At 46.6% G+C, this 23,348-nt stretch overlaps 1 protein-coding gene and 1 long non-coding RNA gene across 3 annotated transcripts in view; one reads left to right on the plus strand and one right to left on the minus strand.

The window, feature by feature from the left end:
- The window catches only part of LOC101177098, a 29,405-nt gene extending 10,084 nt beyond the window's left edge, over positions 1 to 19,321 (plus strand). For both annotated transcript variants that reach the window (XR_004033009.1, XR_004033010.1), the window contains exons 2-3: positions 1,380 to 1,462; positions 18,556 to 19,321. This is a non-coding gene — a long non-coding RNA (putative uncharacterized protein C20orf78). The remainder of the gene's footprint in view (positions 1 to 1,379; positions 1,463 to 18,555) is intronic.
- SCP2D1 (SCP2 sterol binding domain containing 1) lies at positions 14,305 to 14,965 on the minus strand. Its single transcript, XM_003268232.3, has one exon. The coding sequence runs from the start codon at positions 14,879 to 14,881 to the stop codon at positions 14,411 to 14,413; it is 471 nt and encodes a 156-aa protein (XP_003268280.1). The 5' UTR covers positions 14,882 to 14,965; the 3' UTR covers positions 14,305 to 14,410.
- Positions 19,322 to 23,348: the final 4,027 nt, after the last annotated feature.

Consider the following 23,348-nt stretch of genomic DNA (forward strand, 5'->3'; position numbering starts at 1 on the left):
CATTCTTGGTTCATTTATGCCACCCCATTTCTTATGGGGCCTCCCCTTACCACCACCCCAGTTTTATCCCCAAGAGACAATGGCAAGTAACTCTATCAATGAGAAGAGGCTGGAATCAGAGATAGAGAGCTCTCAAGCTTGAAGGAATGGGAGAGTACACGTAATCCAACCCACCTGATTCCCTGAGAGGCGGGGCTTGAACCAAGAGAGGGCAAGTAGCCTCCTGGTGACCACACAGTGAGGCTAAGAACCAGCTTGAAGTAGAGCTCAGCCTCTTTCAAGAGCTTCCCTGGAAAACTGGTGAAGCCAACCAAAGCACAGTAACCATGGTTTTGCGTCATTCAGTTTTTCTTCTCTCGATTTGAGTTCATTCATCTCTAAAACACATGCCCTAGATTAAATGAGTTTCAAAGCCCTGTCTAGCTCTTTGATTTTTTTTTTTTTTTTTTTTTAGTAATTTAAAGAGGAGGTCGGGAACAGTAGATCTCTCTCAACAAGACACCTGGAACCAAGCAGACCCATTTCCAAACCTCAGCTCCACCATGACCTTCTGCTGTTATGCAAGTCACTTAACTTCTCTTCCCCTAAGTGACCCAGTAGGCAGAGAAAGTACCTACTGTGGCCACACACAATTCAAAGGCACTGAGGGATTTTTTTTCCAACATAATTTGCTATATGGAAGTTTTATTTATTAGAGAGATACTTTCCTGAAGACCTCATGTAAATCCCAGCTCACTGAAGTCCAGACCAACCTTTCCATAGTAACAACACAAAACATGATGGGTTTCCATTTTGCCAGCTGAGAGCAGCCCCGTCTTGGACAAGTTTCAACAAAGCTCACAAACCAGTCTATCTTAAGGCCCTTGAAATTATGAGATTCCCAACTCTCTTCAATCTCTTGGTATTCTATTTCATATTTGGGTTGTAAAGTGAGACTTTATTTTTATTTTATATTAAACTATTTCAGAATCATATAATTCAAATTTACATAAAAATAACCACACTTATGTACAATAATGTTTCAAAATACACATCAAACTAGTCATTGTGGAGAAACACCCAGAGCTTGGTTAATGTATCTTGCACTTGATTTATGGTTTAGCATAGTTTTATTTTTTAGATTTTTAATTACATGGGTTGGAAGTAGGGGGAAGCACCACCACCTTTCTAAGGCCAAAACCTCAGCAAGTTTTCACCCTCCCAGTGGAAATGGAGCTAATTTCAGAAGTAGTGGTGACAAGAAATAAGATGATACATGTTAAGCCCTGAATGCAATGCCAGGAACATAGACAAATGTGCCCAAAACACCACTTTTTATTGTTATCAATGAACTAACTTTCCTTTTCTTCATTAACTTTTAAATACCGATCTGTTTTTAGGATTATAAATATCCAAGGGAAACAGAGACCATCTGGAGTCATCCCTTCATTGTGGAGGGGTCCCACAAAAGCCCATTGGAGAGGTAAGGATGGCATTGTGGATCTGGGCACCACGTTCTCTCATCCTCCAAACCACTTCCCATGGCGCCACACCACCAGCCCACCCAAGCACACCATCCCCTGTCCACATATGTGTGGCCTTGGGATAACTTTAGACTTGGAATAAAAGGCGGTGCCACTGGGAAATGCAAGTGGTGGCTTTCCTTCTTCCCTGGGCCGTTTCTCCCTCTGAGTCTGTTTAAGGACCTATTAGGCTGTGGCTTGGACAGACACTGAGATGAAGTCCTCAATTTCATGGAGCTGGGTTTGGGTTTAGGTCCTTGTTCACTGTCCCTTCATTGATGTCATAGAGCCATCTCCATCTTGATGGTCGCCATCAGGGCTTGGAGGAGTCTGGGTTTACACACTTCAAGATAGGGAGAAAACCTAAATCTTTCTGGCAACTCCAGCCTTAAGGGTGCCATTGCCCACCCCAACTTTCTTTTCCAGAATAAAATAAGGCCAGCATGGAGTCCACACCACAGCAGGTGGTTCCGGGTCTCAGATCATGTAAGGATGACCACCAGAGTTCTGGCTTCAGTCTACAAAGCCGGGCCCCAGGCTCCAGCCTTCTGCCACTGACCCCCTTTCTCCATCTTCACTGGTCTTGTTCTGTTCCTGGAACTCATCATGCTCTGTGAGCCACAGGGCATTTGCACATGCTGTTTCCTCTGCCTGGAACGGTCTCATCTCTGCCCTATCTCAGGGACCTCTCACTCATTCCTCTGATCTTGTTCCTCAGGAAGTCTGTCCTAAGCCCCTACCAAGTCTATGAAGAGCCCCTCAGCTTTCCCTCCTGAGCCCTCACTGTGTGTGTAGCCAGGCACCACACTGGGAGTTCCCTGAGGATCGGAGGTGTATTACTCCACTCTTACGCTGCTAGAAAGAACTGCCTGGGACAGAGTAATTTAAAAAGGAAAGAGGTTTAATTGACTCACAGTTTCACAGGGCTGGCAAGGCCTCAGGAAGCAAAACAATGGCAGAAGGGACAGTAAACACGTCCTTCTTCACATGGCAGCACGAAGGAGAAGAATGAGAGCCAAGTGAAGGAGGAAGCCCCTTATAAAACCATCAGATCTCATGAGAACTTACTCACTATCATGAGGATAGCATGGGCGAACCCACCCTCATGATTCAGTTACCTCTCACAAGGTCCCTCCCACCACACATGGGGATTATGGGAACTACAATTCAAGATGAGATTTGGTTGGGGACACAGCCAAACCATATCAGGAAGTGTCCATTTTGCTCAGCCTTGCATCCCATACTCTCAGCACAGGGCCGAGAAGGTATATTAGGTAGTAGTTGCTTGGTAATTATCACAGAATGAATGAATAAAGGAACGCTTATGGGCTCAAAACATCAATGGGTTTTCCCTTTTCCTCATGCAAAGAGCAGAATTCCAAAAAAAGAGGATGGCCAAAACGGGACGTACTGTCCCTGGACTGCCTTCCCAACTCCAGACTTCTCGAGCTCCCCGGAGGCCCTTCTGAATCCCACCCCTAACTGCACTCTGGAGGCACCCCTGTAAAGGCCTGATGTTTTTATGGCATCTCAAGGCTTCAGAGGAGACCCCACACCAGGCCCTGCCCGCAATAGGCTCCAGTCCTGCTTTGCAGGCCTTGGGGGGCTCCAGTGAGAAACTTGCCCAGCTGAAAAGCTATGGAGCCCCTTTGCCTAAAAACTATGCTTAGTACCTGGGGACGGGATCAGTCGTCCACAAGCCTCAGCATCATGCAATATGCCCAGGTAACAAAACTGCACATCTGAATCTAAAATAAAAGTCGAATTTTTTTTTTTCCAAAAAAGAAAAAACTCGCTTCAGCTTTGCTGTTTTCTTTATTGATGAGGAGTAAGAGAAAGCACGGACTCCACTCCCTGCCGGCTGAGATCCCCACTAATACAAGCAGTTCTCCAGGAACAAGCATGAAACCCTCCAGAAAAACCCACCATTACCCCACTTCATCTCCTCAGGCTACAAAACAACAGCAAAGGCCCTTTGAGACAGAGCACTTTCTGATTAGTCCTTTAAGAGAAAACCTTTCCTCAGCAGGAAATGACGTTCCAGAGGCTGCTGCACAGAAATATAGAAACAACTAGAATCCAGCTGCCCCTGAGTGAGCCACGCAGTCCCTCAACACAGCATGTTCCTCAGTTCCTCAGGCCGCCCCAGTCTCTGTGGCCACTCCAGGATCCCCCACCAAGAGCCTGCGGGAACACCTCCCAGGGCCCCTTTCCAGCCCATTCCAGGGCAGCCTGCAGATCTCATCCTGGGCTTTGGGAGCCTTCAGCTGTTTCCAAGAGTTAACTAAACATCAATTTAATTACACTGCTGGGCTATATAAATATTATGCTCTACAAAATGGTACCAAGCAGATATTTTTAGGAGGTCACAGATGTTTCTTGTGATTAGCCTAGTTACAGGTCTGGAAGAATTTTTTTTCCTTCAAAGAAAAGTCAATGAGGATTCTCAGCTGTCATCTGGGGGTAGTTCCCAACACGGTTAAGCGCTGCGCATGTTAACGGCACACCTGGGAGACTTCCTTTTTGTCTCCGCTGCCCCTGTGGCTGTCAGTTTCCCTCTGAAACCCAGCAAGTGGGGCCCAAAGTCTAGGGTCATGGAGGAGGTCAGAGGCCCAGTGACCCAGACGCCAAATCCCAGCAAGACCTGTTTCTCTACCTCTGGACTTGCCCTGCCTCTCGATTCAGGCCACAAACATTTATAAAGCACCAGCTGTGTGCAAAATACCACACTGTAGCTGCCACTGCAAACTGGGATAAGACACTAACTAATATTAAGTGGCAAAATGAGACTTCCTGTTCCCATAGGTATACAAGAGGGCTCACAGCAACGCTATTTAAAATCACCCTAAACTGGAAACAATCAAATACAATGGAACACCACTCAGCAATAAAACAAATGAGCAGTAACTGTGCACAACAGTGTGGATGGATCTCAGACACAGAATTCTGAATGGAAGGCGCCAGACACAGCGGAGTGTGCAGTGCATGGTCCCATTTATATAAAGCACAAAAGTAGGCAAAACTAAAGTCTATGGCATTAGAGTCAAAATAGTGGTTATCCCGGAGGCAACAGTAACTAGAAGGGGCTGTGAGTGAGGATTCCTGGGGCGTCAGTCATGCCTTATTTATTGAGCCAGATGTTGTGTTGGTTACACGAGTGTTTTCCATTTGGGGAAGTTTGTTAGCTGCACACTTAGAATGTGTAGCCTTCTTCCTATGTAAGTTATTCTTCAATTTTAAAAATGCATTAAAAATAAGTAAATAGGCTGGGTGCAGTGGCTGATGCCTGTAATCCCAGCACTTTGGGAGGTGAGGCAGGTGGATCACCTGAGGTCAGGAGTTCGGGACCACCCTGGACAACATGGCAAAACCAGTCTCTACTAAAAATACAAAAATTATCTGGGTGTGGTGGTGCACACCTGTAGTCCTTTAGAAGGCTAAGGCAGGAGAATCACTTGAACCCGGGAGGCAGAAGTGGCAGTGAGTAGAGATTATGCCACTGCAGTCCAGCCTGGGTGACAGAGCAAGACTCCATCTCAAAATAAAATAAAAAATAAATAAAACAATAAAGTAAATAAAAGCAACTTGGCCAGTGGGGCAAGATCCAGCCCAAGGCAGTCTGCTTCCAGAGTTCGAGTTCTAACTGCCATGTCCTGGTGCCCCTTCAAATGCAAGCGCTGCTGGAGATCGCCAGGACTCTGATTCTTCCCGGACCTCATATCAGAGTCTGCTGCACCTGACTTCCAACTGCTGGAGGGCTTTCTCTCAAATGCTCAGACCCAGGGAATCAAAAACCCCTGTCCCAGGAGCAGCCCTGTATTAGTCAGGGTTCTCTTAGAGGGACAGAACTAATAGGATATATATATATATTTAGGAGTTTACTAAGTATTAACTTACATGATTACAAGGTCCCACAATAGGCTGTCTGCAAGCTGCAAAGCAAGGAGAGCCAGTCTCAGTCCCAAAACTGAAGAACTTGGAGTCTGATGTTCGAGGGCAGGAAGCATCCAACACGGGAGAAAGATGTAGCCTGGGAGGCTAGGCCCGTCCCTCCTTTTCACGTTTTTCTGTCTGCTTTATATTCGCTGGAAGCTAATTAGATTATGCTCACCAGGTGAAGAGTGGATCTGCCTTCCCCAGCCCACTGACTCAAATGTTAATCGGCCGGGTGCGGTGGCTCACGCTTGTAATCCCAGCACTTTGGGAGGCCGAGGCGGGCGGATCACGAGGTCAGGATATCGAGACCACAGTGAAACCCCGTCTCTACTAAAAATACAAAAAAATTAGCCAGGCGTGGTGGCGGGCGCCTGTAGTCCCAGCTACTCGGAGAGGCTGAGGCAGGAGAATGGCGTGAACCCGGGAGGCAGAGCTTGCAGTGAGCCGAGATTGCACCACTGCACTCCAGCCTGGGTGACAGAGCAAGACTCCGTCTCAAAAAAAAAAAAAAAAAAAAAAAAAAAGTTAATCTCTTTTAGCAACACCCACACAGACACACCCAGGATTAATACTTGGTATCCCTCAATCCAATCAAGTTGACACTCAGTATTTACCATCACAAGCCCTCAACCAAAGACCGATGGGAATTAGTTTAAAAATTCTGCAACTCCCTCTTTCCTTGGGCTGGACAACACTGAGGGCTGTTCTACCCTGTCTCCCTGAACTGCTCTGTGGGGTTGAGCCCCTCAACAATGACCTGCTCAATAATATGCCCTGTATCACCTTCCTTCCCTCCCTGTCCCACTGCCCCACTCCCCAAGGGATATTTCCTGGAATCACCACACAAATCCACAGCTGACAGTTGCATCTTTGCCCCAGGGCCTGCCACTAGAGTGTGAGGTTCAGGAAGCCCCTTCTCAGAGAGGCCTTCCCTGGCCACCCAGGTCCCCTTAGCCACATTCCCTTCCTTTCTCAAGTGTCTTCTCTGGTTATTCGTTTGCTGTCTATTGCTTGTCTCCCCACAACCCACCCACAACCCCTATCTGGAAATACAAGCTCCAGGAGAAAAGAAACCTCAGCTCGCTTGCCACCAGCTCCTCAAACCAGGAGTAATTTCCAGAATGTTTCATAACCGTATGGCAAAGGAAAAAAAACCATCAGAACAGGTCACTGAAAGCCAGAATGGTGTTTGATCAACCGGAACCAATTCTGGCCTCATATATCCCAGCTTACTATCAGCCCTGCCAAAAGTAATTAACTCCTAAGACATCACAAGTGCTCAAAAAATACTTTTTACGCAAATAGATTAATTGCTCAGTCAGTTAGTGAACAGAAGAAACTGGCAATTTACAGCTAAATATCCAAGATCTTCCCTAACTTAAAACCTCCAGAATAAAAACCTTGCCCTCTTTGGTGGTGCTGTCCTGGAACTTGTGCCAAAACACATGTGAACAGATCCACCCATGGGAGCTGAGACAGTCCTACTTCCCTGTTTCTTGTTTGGAGAATGGAAAAAATCATCTGCAAAATCGTGAGGTCCCTAAGAGTTGCCCTAGGATCCAGAATCTCATTCTGTTCTCCAGGCAGCCAGTCACACCTCACTGAGACTCCCACAGGGGCCATGAGCCATTTGCTCCATCCTTCCTAGGGCACAGTGCACATCTAATCCTGTTCAGAGACAAAAGAGGTGGGATCTCTGGGGGAGCTCTTTTAGCCCAAACTCTGCAGTAACCCCTTCTAGCAGCCTTGCCTAGATGTGCCTTTAATCTCTGAGCCTCAGATTCCTGCTGTCAGGATTATCTTCCAATGGTCATCTCCTTGGGTGGAAGGAAGGGGCTCCATTCACCATTGCATCCCAATGCTTAGCACAGAGCCTGGCACATAGAAGACGCACAATCAACAGCTAAATGAATGAACTGTTCAACCAACGAAATGGTAACATTTCAGTTCTAGATGGCATTAGGTTCTTATGGTGCCCAGGTCTCGTGCTCAATGAGAGCTTCCCATGTACCATCCACTGACTCAGTGATGCAGGTCCCTTGGAAGGTGTGAAGCAGGTTAGAAACAGAGAATGAAGGGCTACTTTACAAGGATGCCCAGCATATAAGCTGACACACTATCACCTCCAAGCTGTCCCTGGAAGGAGCCCTTCACATCACCACCAGGTGTCCATGGTCATCACTTGGGCCTGATTTCTCTCCTCCCACCCTTTGGCAGAGAAATAGAAAGATAGGTAAGTGTGGGTTTTATGGGTTTTATTAACACCTACATAAAACTGTTGGGGGGTCAGGGGGGTGACAGTTTCCCAGAAAAGGGTTTCCTGAACATCTAACAGAAAAGTGATAAAAATCCTTCTTCAGAATAGGTTTTCTGCCTCCTTCATGCAAATGAATGGAATATTCCTGGTTGTAGATAAACTCAAGATTCTTGTTAGGAAACCTAGGATCCAACTGTGAGCCTTCCACTCTCCTATCCCAATTTCTGATGGTGGCAGAAAGAACTAATTCTGTAGTTCTCTCTGTTGAGTCCCAATTTAGAGCAAGGACTCTGTCCCAGATCAGGCAACTCTTAGGGTCCTAGAGGGAAAGAACCTCATGCCTGGCAAGGTCTGGGGCCCCTCACGTCATAGCACTCTCTGCCTGGCCATGAACAGATAGAAGCCCACAAGGACAGGGGAGTCAGGAGATGTGATGGGCTCAGGCACTCCGACCCCCACCTTCTCCTGTCCCTTCAGTATCTCAGCTTAGCTCCTGGCTCCTGGGATACTGAAGACTGGCAGGACTGCTCGCTCACACAACGAGGAAGAATAAATCCCGCCTCCAAGGAAGAGAGGTTCATGATGCACCCTTCAAATGTAAAGCTGCCCCTTGTGAGATTTTTCCTACAGAGCATGGCCAAATGTGAGAAAAGTTTCAGGTGGGCAAGTCAAGTCAACCTCTGACTCTTCAGGAGGGCATTACTTGAAGGAGAGATCTATGTTCAAAACACAAGGTGGAGAATCACATCTGGGGTTGGCTTCCACCCCTGAGAAAAAATAAAAAACAACAAAGAGAGGTGGGACACGTACAACATGAACAGTGATGCTTGTGTGCACATATCTGCAAGAAAACACAAGAAGCTGGTAGCTGTACGTGCCTTTGGGGGAGAAAATTGGGGAAAGGGGTCAGGAGGAGTATGAATAACTGATTTTTCTCTATATACCCTTTTCTATTATTTTGATTTTTTTCCACATGCATTTTTTCTAATTTCAGGCTTTTGTCTATTCATTCAACAAATATTTTGAGAATCTAGTGTAGGTGCCAGGGATTGAGAGAACGAAACAAAGTGAAAACATGCAAGGGTCCTGACTGATCTCTGCCTTCAAGACTTACAGGTCCTGAGAGGTCAGAGAGAGGCATGTCACCTGTCATCCACCAAACTGCGCCTCTTCTGAAGAAGGAGATTCCACCAACTGAGCATCAAGATTGCAGGGCAAACTGGGAATGTCCCAGATAAGCCAGGGCATTTGTGTGGCCCAAATAGGACCACACCCATACAAAGGCAGAATACAGAGCTGGAAAAAGGAGAGGTATACAAATTGTGGGAGAGAAAGACAGCAGCTCAATCAAGGCAGTTTCCTGGAGGATGACCTTGAGAACATGCATGGAATGCAGATGGTGGAGGTGGGGGAGTTGGTAGGTGGAGGGGGAGTTGGTAGGATCATGCCTGCAAGAAGATCTACACCTCAGTCTTCAGGACTGTGGCTAGGATGAGATATCACACCCATGAATACATTATTTGTCTTAGTGTGGGCTCTATCACAAAGTATCATAGACAGGCAGCTTAAACAACAGACTTTTATTTCTCATCATTGGAAGCTGGTAAGTCCAAGATCAGAGTGCCAGTCTGGTGAAGGCCCTCTTCCTGGTGTACAGATGGTCACCTACTTGCTACATCCTCACTGGCAGAGAGAATAAGAAAGAGAGAGGGGGGAACAGAGAGAGAGAGAGAAAGAGAAAGAGAGACAGAGAACGAGTGCTCTGGTCTCTTCCTCTTATAAAAACACTGATATGGTTTGGTTCTGTGTTCTCACCAACTCTCATGTCAAACTGGAATCCCCAGTGTTGCAGGTGGGGCCAGGTGGGAGGTGATTGGGTCATGGGAGTGGCTCCTTCACGAATGGCTTAGTGCCATCCCCTTGGTGCTGTTCTTTTGATGGAGCTCTCACAAGATCTGGTTGTTTTAAAGTGTGTAGAACCTCCCCTGCCCAATCCTTGCTCCTTCTTTGGCCATGTGAATTGCTACTCCCCCTTTACCTTCTGCCATGACTGTAAGTTTCCTGAGACCTCCTCAGAAGCTGAGCAGATGCCAGCATCATGCTTCCTATACAGCCTGAAGAACCATGAGCCAATTAAACCTCTTCCTTTATAAATTACCCGGCCTCAGGTTTTTCATATAGCAATGTGACAACAGACTAATACAGACACTAATCTTATCATGGGGGAACCACTCTTGTGACCTCATCTAACCCAAATTACTTCCCAAAGGTGCCACCTCCAAATACCATCACATTGAGGTTCAAGGTTTTGACATATGAATCTGGGGTGACACATTCACTCCACAGCATTACCTCACATGGCAGAAGGAATTTTGCAGACATAATTAAGGTTACTAATAAATTCACGTTAAGATAGGGAGCTTACTATGAATTATCTGAGTGGCCCAGTATAATCACATGAGTCCTTTCACGAAGAGGCAGAAGATGAAGACAGAAGAATTCAGAGAGATTCAAAGCCTGAGAAGGGCTCGACACACCGTTGCTGGCTTTGCAGATGGAGGAGCCACGTGGCCAGCCTCAAGTTGCTGAAAGCATTCCCAGCTGATAGGAAACAGTCCTATCACCACAAGAAGGTGAATTCTGCCACAACCTGAATGAGCTTGGAGAAGAGTCTCCCCTCAAGCCCCCAGAGAAGAGCCCAGAGTGGCCAATACCTTCAGGTCAGCCATGGGAGCTGAGACGACAGCCCAGCCTGCCTGGACTTCTGGCTTCCAGAAGCTGTGAGTTAATGAATGGGTGTTGTTTTAAGCCACTTAATGTGTGGTAATCTGTTACACAGCCATAGAACACTGACAGACAAAGAGTAAGACCATGTATGGTAGGGAGCCATGGTCATGAGCACAAATCCCCACAGGGGCCCTGCAAGGCTGGCCCAGCCCAAGGAAACTGCAGCCACCGACACTCAGCCTTGGAGCCAGGGAGGCCAAGCGGGGAGGAGTGGTGCCTGGGTCTGCCTGGAAAGCCCACCCGCTCCACACCCGCAGCCGTTGCCTGGCAGGAATACAGGCTCAGTGTATCCAAATGACCCAATTTTCAAAGAGAATACAGAAATCCAACTTTTTATATACAATGTCCTAATTCAAACTTTACTAACACTGTGTTGGCCCACCTTGCAAAGACCAAACAAAACACAGATGTGTGTTTTGAGCCGCATGTGACCTTCTAGGGCACCAGCCGAGTATAGGAGAAAAAGCAGGAAAGTCCCTAGAGGCAGTGGGGAGCCAGACTAAGTGCCTGCCCTTCCGCTTACCCAGTGGAGAAGGGGACTCACATGCACGGGAAGCCCACTTCCAGCCAGGGGCTCTGTTGGGCCGCCCGAATGAGGGCTCCCCAGCAATCCACTGTCACGAGGGCTCCTGGTCCCGTTTACAGATGAGGAAGCTTGGGCAAGAGGCAATTCAGTACCCACCTGTGGTCAGGCAGGTGTAAAATGGTGATGCTGGGCTCAAAATTCCCCTTCTGATTCCAGAATCTGAGTCCTTCCAGCAGTTTCACGTGGCATCCAGCATTGAACGTTTTCTTGAGATTGAAAGGGGTTTGCGGTCACATTTCTGAGGCCTGGGCTTCCCACTCCTCGCTTTTTGACCACCTTTCTCTCCCTACTCCAGGTTCCTGCCCCTCCATCTCTCCAGCCCCTGCCCCTGCCCCTGCCCCATGGCTGCCCTTCCTCACAGCCCCTTCCTCACTTCCTGCATCTCAGCCTCTCCGATTCCATTCTCACTGCTTGCTTGTAGCTCAGGCTCTCACTTTCCCGGTTCCAAATTCTTGAGAAAGGAATCGAGTTAGCTCAGGTCACTTTTTTTGTCCCAAGTCAGAATAGGTCATAGGTCAGATGCCAGCCCAGGCATGAGCCTGCATAAACCCTCTGCCTACTCTCCTATCTCTAAGCAACTCCCATCTCAGGGCCAAACAATTAACACATGGTATGAGCAGGACTCCCAGGTAGCAGGGGCTTAAGTGAGCCACTTCCCTTAAAAAGGAACGTGGCGCAGCTGAGCACAATGGCTCACACCTGTAATCCCAGCACTTTGGGAGGCTGAGGTGGGCGGATCAGCTGAGGTCAGGAGTTCCAGACCAGCCTGGCCAACATGGTGAAACCCCGTCTCTACTAAAAATACAAAAATTAGCTGGGCATGGTGGCAGGGGCCTGTGATCCCAGCTACTCGGGAGGCTGAGGCAGGAGAATTGCTTGAACCTGGGAGGCAGAGGTTACGGTGAGCGGATATCGTTCCATTGCACTCCAGCCTGGGGGACAAGAGTGAGACTTCGTCACAAAAAAAAAAAAAAAAAAAGAAGAAAAAAGGAATGTGGCACAATGGCACCCCAAACACCCGCCAGCCCCCGGCCTGACACTCAAACATGGTTGAATGGGAGTGGCCTGGGCCAGTGGAGCTGAGTGCTCACAACGGAGCTCAGAATCCACTGGAAGTCTCTGAGACATTCACAGGCTGGGGGCACTGACAGGGACAAGATGCAGATCACCCCTATAATGACGCACCTGAGAGAAGCAGCCAGGATGTGCACTAAGTCCGTGCCCATCCCCTTAGCAATGTCTAACTGTGGAGTAGAGCACTCTCCGGACAAATGCTCTCTTCCTTTCCCGCAGAGAGGATGATATTTCGTAAGCAACAAGTTCTCACTCTGCCTTTCTCTACTATGAAATGGAGGAAGGCCTCTGCAGAGCCATCCAAATAGTCAGGAGCTGAACACTAGACCAAGATGAGGTGAGAGGGCTCATCTCGCTGAGAGAAGGGGAGAGTTGCTGATCCTTCCTCTTCAGGAACACAGCCACACAAAAGCCTTACTTCTAAGGGAGGGTGGCAGGTTCTTAAAAACAACCTGATTAGCTTATAAGACACATAATAAGCTGCACGTGTTTATATGCAGTGCACAGGTGATGTTTTGACTTGGGAAAACATCACCACAATTAAGATAATGAATATACCCACTACCCCCAAGTTTCCTCATGACATTTGTCATAATCCCCCATCCTTCCCCATTTCCCCATGCTCCTGTCTCTTGGCAACCACTGCCTTTTTTTTTTTTCTGTCACTACAGTTTATATTTTCTAGTATTTAATACAAATCAAATCATATAGTATGTGCTCAGTCCTCTCTGGCTTCTTTCACTCAGCATAATTATTTTGCCATTTATCCACATTGTTGTTTGTGTATATGCCAATCATTTCTTCCTTTTCATGGCTAAGTAATATTCCATGGTATGACACGGCACAATTTGTCCACCCATTCACCTATTGATGAACATGTGGCTTGTTTCCAGTTTAGGACTACTCCCAACACAGCTGCCATGAACATTCACATGCATGCGACTGTTTATTTTATGCTTGTACATATGCTTTCTTTTCTCTTAAGAAAATACCCAAGAACAGAATGGCGGGATTATTTGGTAGGCATGTATTTGAGCATGGCAGTTATGATGAAACTTCCACCCAGGTTTCAGAGTGTCCACACTGTGTAGGTGTTTGAGCATGGCAGTTGTGATGAAACTTTCCTCTAGGTTTCAGAGTGTCCACACTGTCTATATTTAGCCCACAAGTTAAAGGTACACACAAACCACATGTGAACCAAGAACACACATACACTCACCCACAAGGAGGTTGCATCAGCTGCATCGGACTTCATCCTATCCTCCCAGACAACATGTGAAGGGAGCTTCTGGAAGGGAAATCTCCCAGGCTGCCCTCTGATTTTGTAAAATGTTCAACGCACAAGCTCCTGACAGCATGGATGCTTTATAAATGGCCCACAGAGGGCTGCGGGGTCTGTCTCTGGGAGATCCTTTAACTAATGGCACCATCTCATTGGCCTAGAATAGAATAGTTGTAGTCAATACTGAGAGCTTTGGCATGAAGTGAAGCAGAGCTGGAATTCTCTAAGGGTGGTGCCATCAGCATCCCCTGGGAACTTGTTAGAAATGTGCATTCTCTCCAGCCCAGATCTCCTGAGTAGAAGCTCTGAGATGGAGCCCAGCAATCCAGACTTTAACCAACCTTTCCGGTGATTCTGATGCATGCTCCAGTTAAGAACCACTGGCCTAGAACACCTCCCAAGCCCTTCAAGTTTCTTGGAATTGAAACCATCAGAAATTATAATACACCAACAGCACCATCCCCTCTATTGCCTGGGTTCCACCCACAGATCTGTGGTGCCCAATTCCCTTAGCACCCCACAGTCTCATAGTAAAGTTTCCTCATGGAATCAAGTTACCATGCAGAATGTACTCTCCGCAATGATGGTTATCACTTCTTTCCCCAAAACATCAAACATTTTTAGAAAAGGAAAAATGTCTCAAGAACACAATCATTGGAGTATTTAATTGCAATGATCATAATCACCCATTTCTCTACACATGGCTCTCACCCTGGCATAAATGGAGCATAAAGGGCATAAATGGAGCTAAAAAAAAAAAAAAAAAAAAGAAAAAGCCAAAGATTCTAACTGATGCACTACAACACTTTTTACTGCTTCAGAACCCTCCCTGAAAATTTACCCATCAGCAGAAAAATCAATTAAACTCGAATAGGAAGAATTTGAATAAAAATATTGGATACTTTTTACTTTAATCTTCAGATTAAGCATGATTTCCACTCGACATTATCATCGAAGAGAAGTTCTTCCTTGGTATTTTTGCATGCTTAAAATTTAGCCCAGTCTTTGAAAACCCTTTCTAGCTTCTGGCTAAGCAGAACCTTGCCACTCACTTTGAACTTGCCAGCAAGGAAAGCCTTCTGCGGGTTCGTTTTGCCCAAAACCAGCTCCATAAAGATGGGCTCCGGGATTGTAAAGACAGTGTCTGCTGGGAGCCTGGCAGGTCCCGGATACATGTCCCCAGAACCATTCTTCAGATCAATGGTCCACCGCAAAATGGTCTTCCCATCTTTGGTGATGTCCAGCTGAAAGATGGCATTGACTTTCTTGACCAGTTGAGCTCCCACTTCCCTGATGTGAAGCCTAATGTCCTCAAACACTGGGAAGCTCTCAAATTCTGACAGCTCTAGAGGATGTGGCATGGCAGGTTCTGGAACTGAACCCAGAACCTCGAACTGGCCCGCCGGAGGTCCATCCTCTGCTTTGATCTTGGGTTGATGGTCACTTCTCTTCCACATCTTCCTATGCTAGTCCCCTGGACCTTGCCATCTGGTCTGTGAGCAGCTGTGACCAGATTAATACCCACAGGTCAGATTGTGACATCAAAGGTAAGGCCAAGTGGGGACTGAAGCTAGTGTGTGTGCTACAGTCTTATTGGCCAAACAAGTGCTAACATGTGACCTCAGATAAGGGCTCAGACAGGCCCTTGTGAGGCAGATCCACACACACACGCCCCTCCCAAACCAATCAGGGATGTTGGTCCTGTAAGCCCAAAAGGTCTGCAGGCTGCAATGGGGATAAGGGAAACTGGCCCCAGAAGCTTCTTTAGTGACATGGGCTCTGTCTTTCCAATGCGACATCTCCTCAGTGAAACCCTACGTGAGACAGAGTTATTCTTATTCCTCTAAAACTGGGTAATACTTAAGTCCCATTAAGTGGGTAATACTTAAGGTAATACTACAGATCCTGGCGCTGAATTTGGCTTTATCTGGCTGCTGGTAGAAAGGGAAATGCTTTTAGGCCAGAGTAATTGATTGGAGAAGAAATCAGTCCAGGGGCCTGCATCAGAAACTTTCCAGAAGCACAGTGAGACACACACAGAGAGATTAAATGTCCCTAAGATCAGAAGATGCTGCCAGTCTCCTCTGATAATTACACATAATAGTATAGCCTTTACTCTGGGCCAAGGTGCAGAGTTCTAGGTACTACACATGTATTAACACATTTAACTCTCATTACAACCCTCTGTGATAGGTACTTTTTTTTTTTTTTTGAGACAAGTTCTTGCTCTGTCACCCAGGCTGGAGTACAGTGGCACGATCTCTGCTCACTGCAGCCTCCGCCTCCTGGGCTCATTTGATCGTCCCACCTCAGTCTCCCAAGTAGCTGGGAATACAGGCGTGTGCCACCACACCTGGCTAATTTTTGTACTTTTTTGTAGAAACGGGGTTTCACCATGTTGCCCAGGTTGGTCTCAAACTCCTGGGCTAAAGTGATCCACCTACCTCGGCCTCCCAGATAGGTACTCTTTTTATCCCCATTTTACAAATAAGGAAACTGAGGGGAGAAATAAAGTAACTTGCCCAATGTCACACAGTTAGTAAGTAGTGTAGCCAGATTTGAAGAGAGGCAGAATGACTCCAAAGTCCACCTGTTTATTTCTTTACCTTTTATTCTGAAATAATTTCAGCCTTATAAAAAGTTTGCAAAAATAATACCTGTTTAACCTGCTCCCAGCTTTCCCCAAAACTAACATCTTATATAACCACAGTACAGTGATATAATCTGAGAAATTCACATTGGTTCATGACTACTAACTAATCTACAGACCATATGAGACCATATCCATTTGGTTTCAGGTCTCCCTAGTGCCTTGCAGTCTGGGGCAGCTCTTCGGTCTTTGTCTATTGTTACCCTGACACTTGAATATGGCCAGTTATTCCCAAAAATGTCCCTCCTTTGAGGACTGCCTGATGCTTTCTCCTGGTTAGGTGGAGGTTATGCATTTGGGACAAGGATACCACAAAGGTGACCTGTGCTCTTCCCACTGCACCATAGCAGGCGTCCATGATGTTATGTCCCATTTCTGCCAATGTTGTCCTTGATCACTTGGTTAAAGCAGCTCCTTCAGGCTTCTGCACTGCAGAGTTACTATTTTTCCCTCTGTGATTAGTATCTTTAGGGGAGGTGCCTTGAGACCTTGCAAATGCCCTGTTGTGCATCATCCTCTGGCCCACTCTTGTTGCATCCATCCGTGGCCCATCCCTGCAGCAATCAGTGTGATGTAGTCCCAGCAGTCATTTTCTATGCTTCTTACTCCCTTGAGATTTAATAACTGGAATTCTGCTCTAAGGAAAAGTGCCCTCTTCTCTCCCATTTCTTTATTTGTTCAATTATTTATTTATCTCAGCATGGACTTGTGGGCATTTGTTTATTCTGTGGGTCATAATCTACTATTATCATTGTTTATTTCCTTGCTAAATTGTCCCAGATTTGGCCATAGGGAGCTTCATCAAGTTGGAGCCTGTATCCTTTCCTACACCAAACTGCTCTTATGTGTAAGCAAAGCTCTGTTATATGGAGTTGCTGGAAACTTCGTTCTTTCTGGAAATGATACAGAAGAATGAAAAAAGCTTCAAAGTACATTTGCAAAGATGGATGAGTTGCTGTTATCAACGTTGAGCAGTTAAACAAAGCCCAGTGTCTTCTAAAACCATGTTCTTGCCATGAGGTCACCAGGTATGGACAACATCAGCACAGAGATTTAAAAATGAGGAGGGCAGGAATTCCCCAGCAAGTTCACTATAAGCAGCCAACAAAGAACTGAGCCCCACCATTGCCCGCATCTCATTTTCCTTAAGGACAGCGTTGTCCCATCTAAATTATTCAGGCAGGTCTCCAATGGGGCTGTCATTCTCCTGCCACAGTGTGCCCCAGGGGAACGCAGTTCCACAGGTCATACATAAGAAATCCAAAACATGCCAGGACTCAAGGGAGTACTTCCCCAATGACATTGTTTACAATTGTCCTCCAATAGAAATAATAAAAGTAGAGACAATGTCTAGTCAGTTTTATTATTTAAATTCTCAACAGACACCGCTGCCTTGTTACCTGCACAGGCTGCTTCTCCTACCTTGACTGCCACCCCATTGGCATCTTAAAAACATGCACCCTGCAACTGGACACAATCTTCCTCAGCCCTGTTGAGATTCTTTCCCCTTCGGTTGCCATTCAGACCCAAGAATCTGGTCCCGGCAGATTTGTAGCTTTTCGTTTCTGAATTCTTCAAATGCTTTAAAGGAATGTGAGAGGCATGGAGATCTGTTCCCTAAAAAATACAATTAAATTAAAATTTAAAAATAAAAAATTGCAAAACCATTTTATTAAATAGGATGCTTTTAGCTTCAAGTAACAACCACTACCATAAAAACTGATAATGGTTCAATTCAGTGGTCCCAAAATGGGGTCCCCAGGCCAGTGGCTTCAACTCCACCAAGGGATTCATTAGAAATGCACATTCTCAGGCCCCATGCCAGATCTGCTGAATCAAAACCTCTGGGGATGGGACCCTGCTGTATTAATCAGGGTTCTCCAAAGAAAAAGAACCAATGTGATATATAGAGAGAGAGATGAAAGGAGTTATTATAGGAACTGGGTCACATGGTTTTGGAGGTCAAGAAGTCCCACCTGCAAACAAGGGACAGAGCCAGGGGGTGTATTCATTCCAGGTCCGAAGGCCTGGACTGGGGGGTGGCGGGGGTTGGTGTAAGTCCTGGACCAGGACCCCAGATGTCCAAAGGCAGGAGAAGATCCACATCTCAGGCCTGGCAGAGAGGCTGAGTTCCACCTTCCCCTGACTTTTTGTCCCATTAAGACCCTCAATAGATGGGATGATGCCTCCCATATTGGGCAGGGCCATCTGCCTTACTCAGTCCACCAATTCAAATGCTGTCCCCTCCTTCTAGAAATGCTTCCATGGACACTCTCTGAAATAATGTTTTACCTCTGGTCTGGGGATCCCATGGCACAGTCAAGTTGACACATAAAGTGAACCATCGTGCCAGCAATCGGGGTTATAACAGGCCCTCCAAGGTCTGAAAATTGGGTTTTTCCACCATGGCTCAGAGAGGTCAGCCAAGACCTCTGTGCTGTGTCCACTGTTGCATTCTACCATTCTACCTTTTGTCCCCAGCTTGTCACTTCACGGCTGCTGGGCTGCCATGGCACTTTCCATCACATCCTCACAACACAGCAGCCCAAGCCAAAGGGACAAAAAAGGCCTCTCCTTGGATCTATTGCTTACCAGAAAGAAAAGGTCCCAAGCCCTCCACTGGTCTCACTGGCAAGGACTTAATCACATGTGCATCAAGATTCACACCCCTGAGCAGGGCTCCCCATCCCTTGGACAGAATTGGAGTTGGGGTAACAGGAAAGAAAAGGGTGTTACACCGTGACAGGTGCCCACCACAGGTACCCACAGCTTCTTCCATTGCTCCTCAGAAGGCAACAAGGAGAAACCCCATCATTTTAGAGAGCTTTGGTGTCACTACATTTCAGTAACAAAAGGTCATTCCCCTTTTTTGCCAACCTCCTCACTGGGAGCAAAATGTGGCTGCGGGCTTTCTTTCTGAAAGTTTACAAATCCATCTCCCACCTGCCAACCCAGCACCTGGGCAGGTGTATTCACTCACAGGTGTTGGGCTGGCAGATGGATCAAACAGAATGGGGGAATGGGATTAAGAAGTGTCACCCACCCCCATCCCCTGAATGGGAACAAATCTATGTCACCAAGTTTACCCTTGCTCTGAGGGCCTCAGACAAGGTGCCTGCACCTGGTTATCAGATGCAGTGAGAGGAGAAGGAAAGGACTTTCACCTTTTACTTTATATATTCTGCTTTGTTTGTAATGAGTGTGCACTCTCTCCATGGTTTTTTAATTGAATACAATTTTTCCAACATCTTATTCTTAAAATTTTTAGGCATATTTTGCAAAGTTGAAAGATTTCTACAGGGAACACTCAAATATTCACCAATATTCTATCATTGCATTATATTACACTTGTTTGAAGCTCTCCATCTTATTTTTATGTTTCAAAGTAAATTACAAGTATCAGTAGCCCCCAAACACTTGAGCATGCAAAGCATTTACTACAGTTTAATATTTCTTTAGTTTTTAATGTAAAATTTACACACAAATGCACAAATCTTAAGTGTACATTTGCTGAGAGTTGACCAATGCTCACACCTGAATATAACACATTTTAGTACTAAGGAGCTGAACGCCACATGGCCCACAGCCCCCAGTTGCCTTGAGCATGGAGCCATCTGCAGTGTGTGCAGAAGCATGAACAAGCAGGAGCTGGGGTTTCTTCTTCAATCGTCAGGTGGAAGGCTGCTTCCTGGCAGCATGGGGCTGTCACCATGAGTCCCCGGAGGAAGGTCTGAAAGTGTCTCTACCAAAGACTGAAAGACCAGAGGCATAAACCAGGATCTCCACATTAAGAAGACATCATACCTTCTGAGCCTTGATACAGATGGGAAATCAACTTTTATGAACACCTCTGAAGGCTAAAATCTTTGTTCTGTGGGCCATCTGGTTTCCAGTAGGACCATCACCCACTTCCCTGGTCCCTGCTGAGTCCAGTCACATTTTTAACAATGCTGAGCCCTGGCCTGGGTCCCAGAAATACTCACAGGATTGATGGTTCAATTGAGGGTTGGTAAGTACCAATCCTGCCCAACATAATGAGCTGGAGCCTGCATGGGGTACAGAGAAGGACAGATACGTGATCCCTGCTCCCAGAAACTCAGAACATGGGCAAGAGAGATGCATACAAGTTTAAAAATCCAACTATGAGAAGAGATTGATAATAACTGCTTAGGGAAGAAGACAATGAGGTAGCACATCAGGATCCCCATTCTGCACACCCAACAGGCAGCAGCCTCTTGTCTGAAACTTACATAATTTCCTGGAATCTTGTTTGTCTGCCCCCAGACAAAGAACCTGAGATATGAATTCAAAGTAGTTTATTTGTGAGATGTAGTTGGGGGAATGGAGAAGTGAGATGGAGAAGGGAAACCAGCCCATAGAGGGTGTGTACTCAAGAGGTTACCCTGGGCTTTGGGAGGCCAAGGCGGGCAGTTCACGAGGTCAGGAGCTTGAGACCATTCTGGCTAACATGGTGAAACCCCGTCTCTACTAAAAATACAAAAAAAAAAAAAAATTAGCTGGGCATGATGGCAGGTGCCCATAGTCCCAGCTACTCGGGAGGCTGAGGCAGGAGAATGGCGTAAACCCAGGAGGCGGAGGTTGCAGTGAGCCGAGATTGCACCACTGCACTCCAGCCTGGGCAAAAGAGCAAGACTCCATCTCAAAAAAAAAAGAAAGAAAGAAGTTACCCTGGGCCACTGGAGTTTAATCTTGCAGGAAAACTCTAGAAAACTCATGTAAGACAAGTTAACCCCACTCCCATGAGGGACAGGGGAGCTGGGACTTACCCACCCACTCCATCAGCCACTGCTCCCAGGACATTAATTCCAGCATGCAGAGATGGGAACAATGCAGGTGTCAATGGCCAGAGAAAGCCCTGGGGCAAGTGCAGCTAGCTGGGAGCCAGGCTGTAGGCACCACTGTGTTGGGGGCAGGGTATGGGTGGGGCATCACTAATGCCTGCCATACCCAGGGATCACCAAAATCTGCTTTGGGATGGCATTTCTCTGGCCCCATTACGTCAGAAAATAAACGGACTCAAACAGCATATAGTAGGAAGACATAAAAGACTACGCACCGTTTGCTTCCATTTATATGAAGTTCTAGAAGAAGCAAACTAATCTATAATGACAGAAGGCAGAAGGCAGATTCATGGTTGCCTGGGACTGAGGGTTAGGGAACTTTCAGGGACTTTCTAGAATAATGGGAATGTCCTGTAACTTGACTGCAGTGGTTACACAGGGTGCACACTTGTTAACCCACCTCCCAACTGTACACTTGAGACCTGTGCATTTTACTGTGTTTAAACTTAAAAATTTAAAAAACAACTCAAATAAATAAGTAAACTGGGTAACTATCTAGTCCTTTCAAGCTTTGGGAAAGGAATTCTGGACTGAGCCTCCACTTGGGAAGCTCTCCAAAATAGTTTTCCAAAGTACCATTTTGTATTCCCACAAGCAAATGCGTGAGGATTCTAGTTGCTCTGTGTCAGGGACTGAATATTTGTGTCCTCCCAATATTCAAATATTAAATCCTAATCCCCAACATCATGATATGAGGAGGTGGGGACTTTAGGAGGCAATTAAATTGGGTAGGCTATGATGGGATTAATGCACTTATAAGAAAAGAGGAGGCCAGGCACAGTGCTTCACACCTATAATACCAGCATTTTGGGAGGCCAAGGTGGGAAGATCACTTGTGTCCAGGAGTCTGAGACCAGCCTGGGCAACATAGTGGAACTTCATCTCTACAAACAAAGAAAAAGAGAGAGAGAGAGAAGAAAGAAGAAAGAAAAAGAAGAAGAAAGAAGAAAGAAGAAGAAAAGAAGAAGAAGAAGAAGAAGAAGAGAAGAAGAAGAAGAAAAGAAGAAGAAGAAGAAGAAGAAGAAGAAGAAGAAGAAGAAGAAGAAGAAGAAGAGAAGGAGAAGAAGAAGAGGAGGAGGAAGGAGGAGGAGGAGGAGGAAGGAGGAGGAGGAGGGGGAGGAGGAGGAGGAGGGGAGGAGGAGGAGGGGAGGAGGAGGAGGAGGGGGAGGAGGAGGAGGAGGGGGAGGAGGGGGAGGAGGAGGGGAGGGGGAGGGAGGAGGAGGGGGAGGAGGAGGAGGGGGAGGAGGAGGAGGGGGAGGAGGAGGAGGGGGAGGAGGAGGGAGAAGAGGAGGGGGAGGAGGAGGGAGAAGAGGAGGAGGAGGAGGAGGAAGAAGAGAGAAGAGAGAAGAAGAGGAAAAGAGCCCCTCTTCCCATCCTGAACATGCTCTAAGCAAGAAGATGGCCATCTACCAGCCAGGAAGCAGGCCTTCAGGAGACACTGAATGTGCAGGCACAGTGATCTTGGACTTCCTGGCCTCCAGAATTGTGAGAAATAAATTTCTGTCATCTAAGCCACCTAGTCTATAATATTTTGTTACAGCAGCTCAACCTAAGACACTCTACACATGTCAGCACTTGGTTGGTTGGTTGGTTGGTCCACAATTCGTCTTCATCTGTTTTGTGTTGCTATGAAAGAATATCTGAGGCTGGGTAATTTATGAAAAAAAAAAAAAAAAAAAGAGGTTTATTTGGCTTATGGTTCTGCAGGCTGTACAAGAAGCATCTGCTTCTGGTGAAGGCCTCAGGCCCCTTCCATTCATGGCAGAAGGCAAAGGGGAACCAGTGTGTACAGAGATCAAATGCAGCCCAAGTCAAGCATGCGGCAGCCTCAGAAAACATTTTACCAAGACTTTGAGGTCTGCGGGAACACCCCACAAACAGCATCTTTCTTCCCCACTTGAATTCCAAAGAAATCAAGACAAAAAGACCAAAAAAGAAAATGGCAGATGGAAACCAAAATTTTGCCTTTATCCCTGACAGAAGTATTGTTGAAAGAAAAGACTCAACGTGAGGGCCCAATGGGCCTGCAACTAAACCCCACAATACAAAGAAGAGTGCCCACCCACCCATCAGTCACCCTCCTTGGGTGGCCTCTGAACATAAGGCTGGCAGTGAGGGGCCCACCCAGGGAAAGTTCCAGACATAGAGGAGCTTAGTTTATACTCCCTAGATTCATCATCCAAAAAGGTCACCCCATCTGAGTGAGTGTGGAGAGAAACTGGAGGAAAATCCTTTGAGGAAACCAGAAAGCAAAGACAGGCTGTCCCCTCTAGTAAATCCTAACTAAAGTGGGGTGGAAGTGGGAGGATAAATACAAGGGAACCTTGTCCAGTGGTACCTGGGCATTTCCTGACTTTGCCCAAAATTCCTTTCCTGTGCCTTGGTTTCTTCTCCTTTTCTCCCCTCAGGTTT

This window comes from Nomascus leucogenys, chromosome 13, assembly GCF_006542625.1.
Source record: "Nomascus leucogenys isolate Asia chromosome 13, Asia_NLE_v1, whole genome shotgun sequence".
NCBI classification, from domain to species: domain Eukaryota; kingdom Metazoa; phylum Chordata; class Mammalia; order Primates; family Hylobatidae; genus Nomascus; species Nomascus leucogenys.

Coding starts and splice junctions, on each gene's coding strand:
- SCP2D1 (XM_003268232.3), bottom strand. CDS start 14,881: ATGTGGAAGAGAAGTGACCATCAACCCAAGATCAAAGCAGAGGATGGA.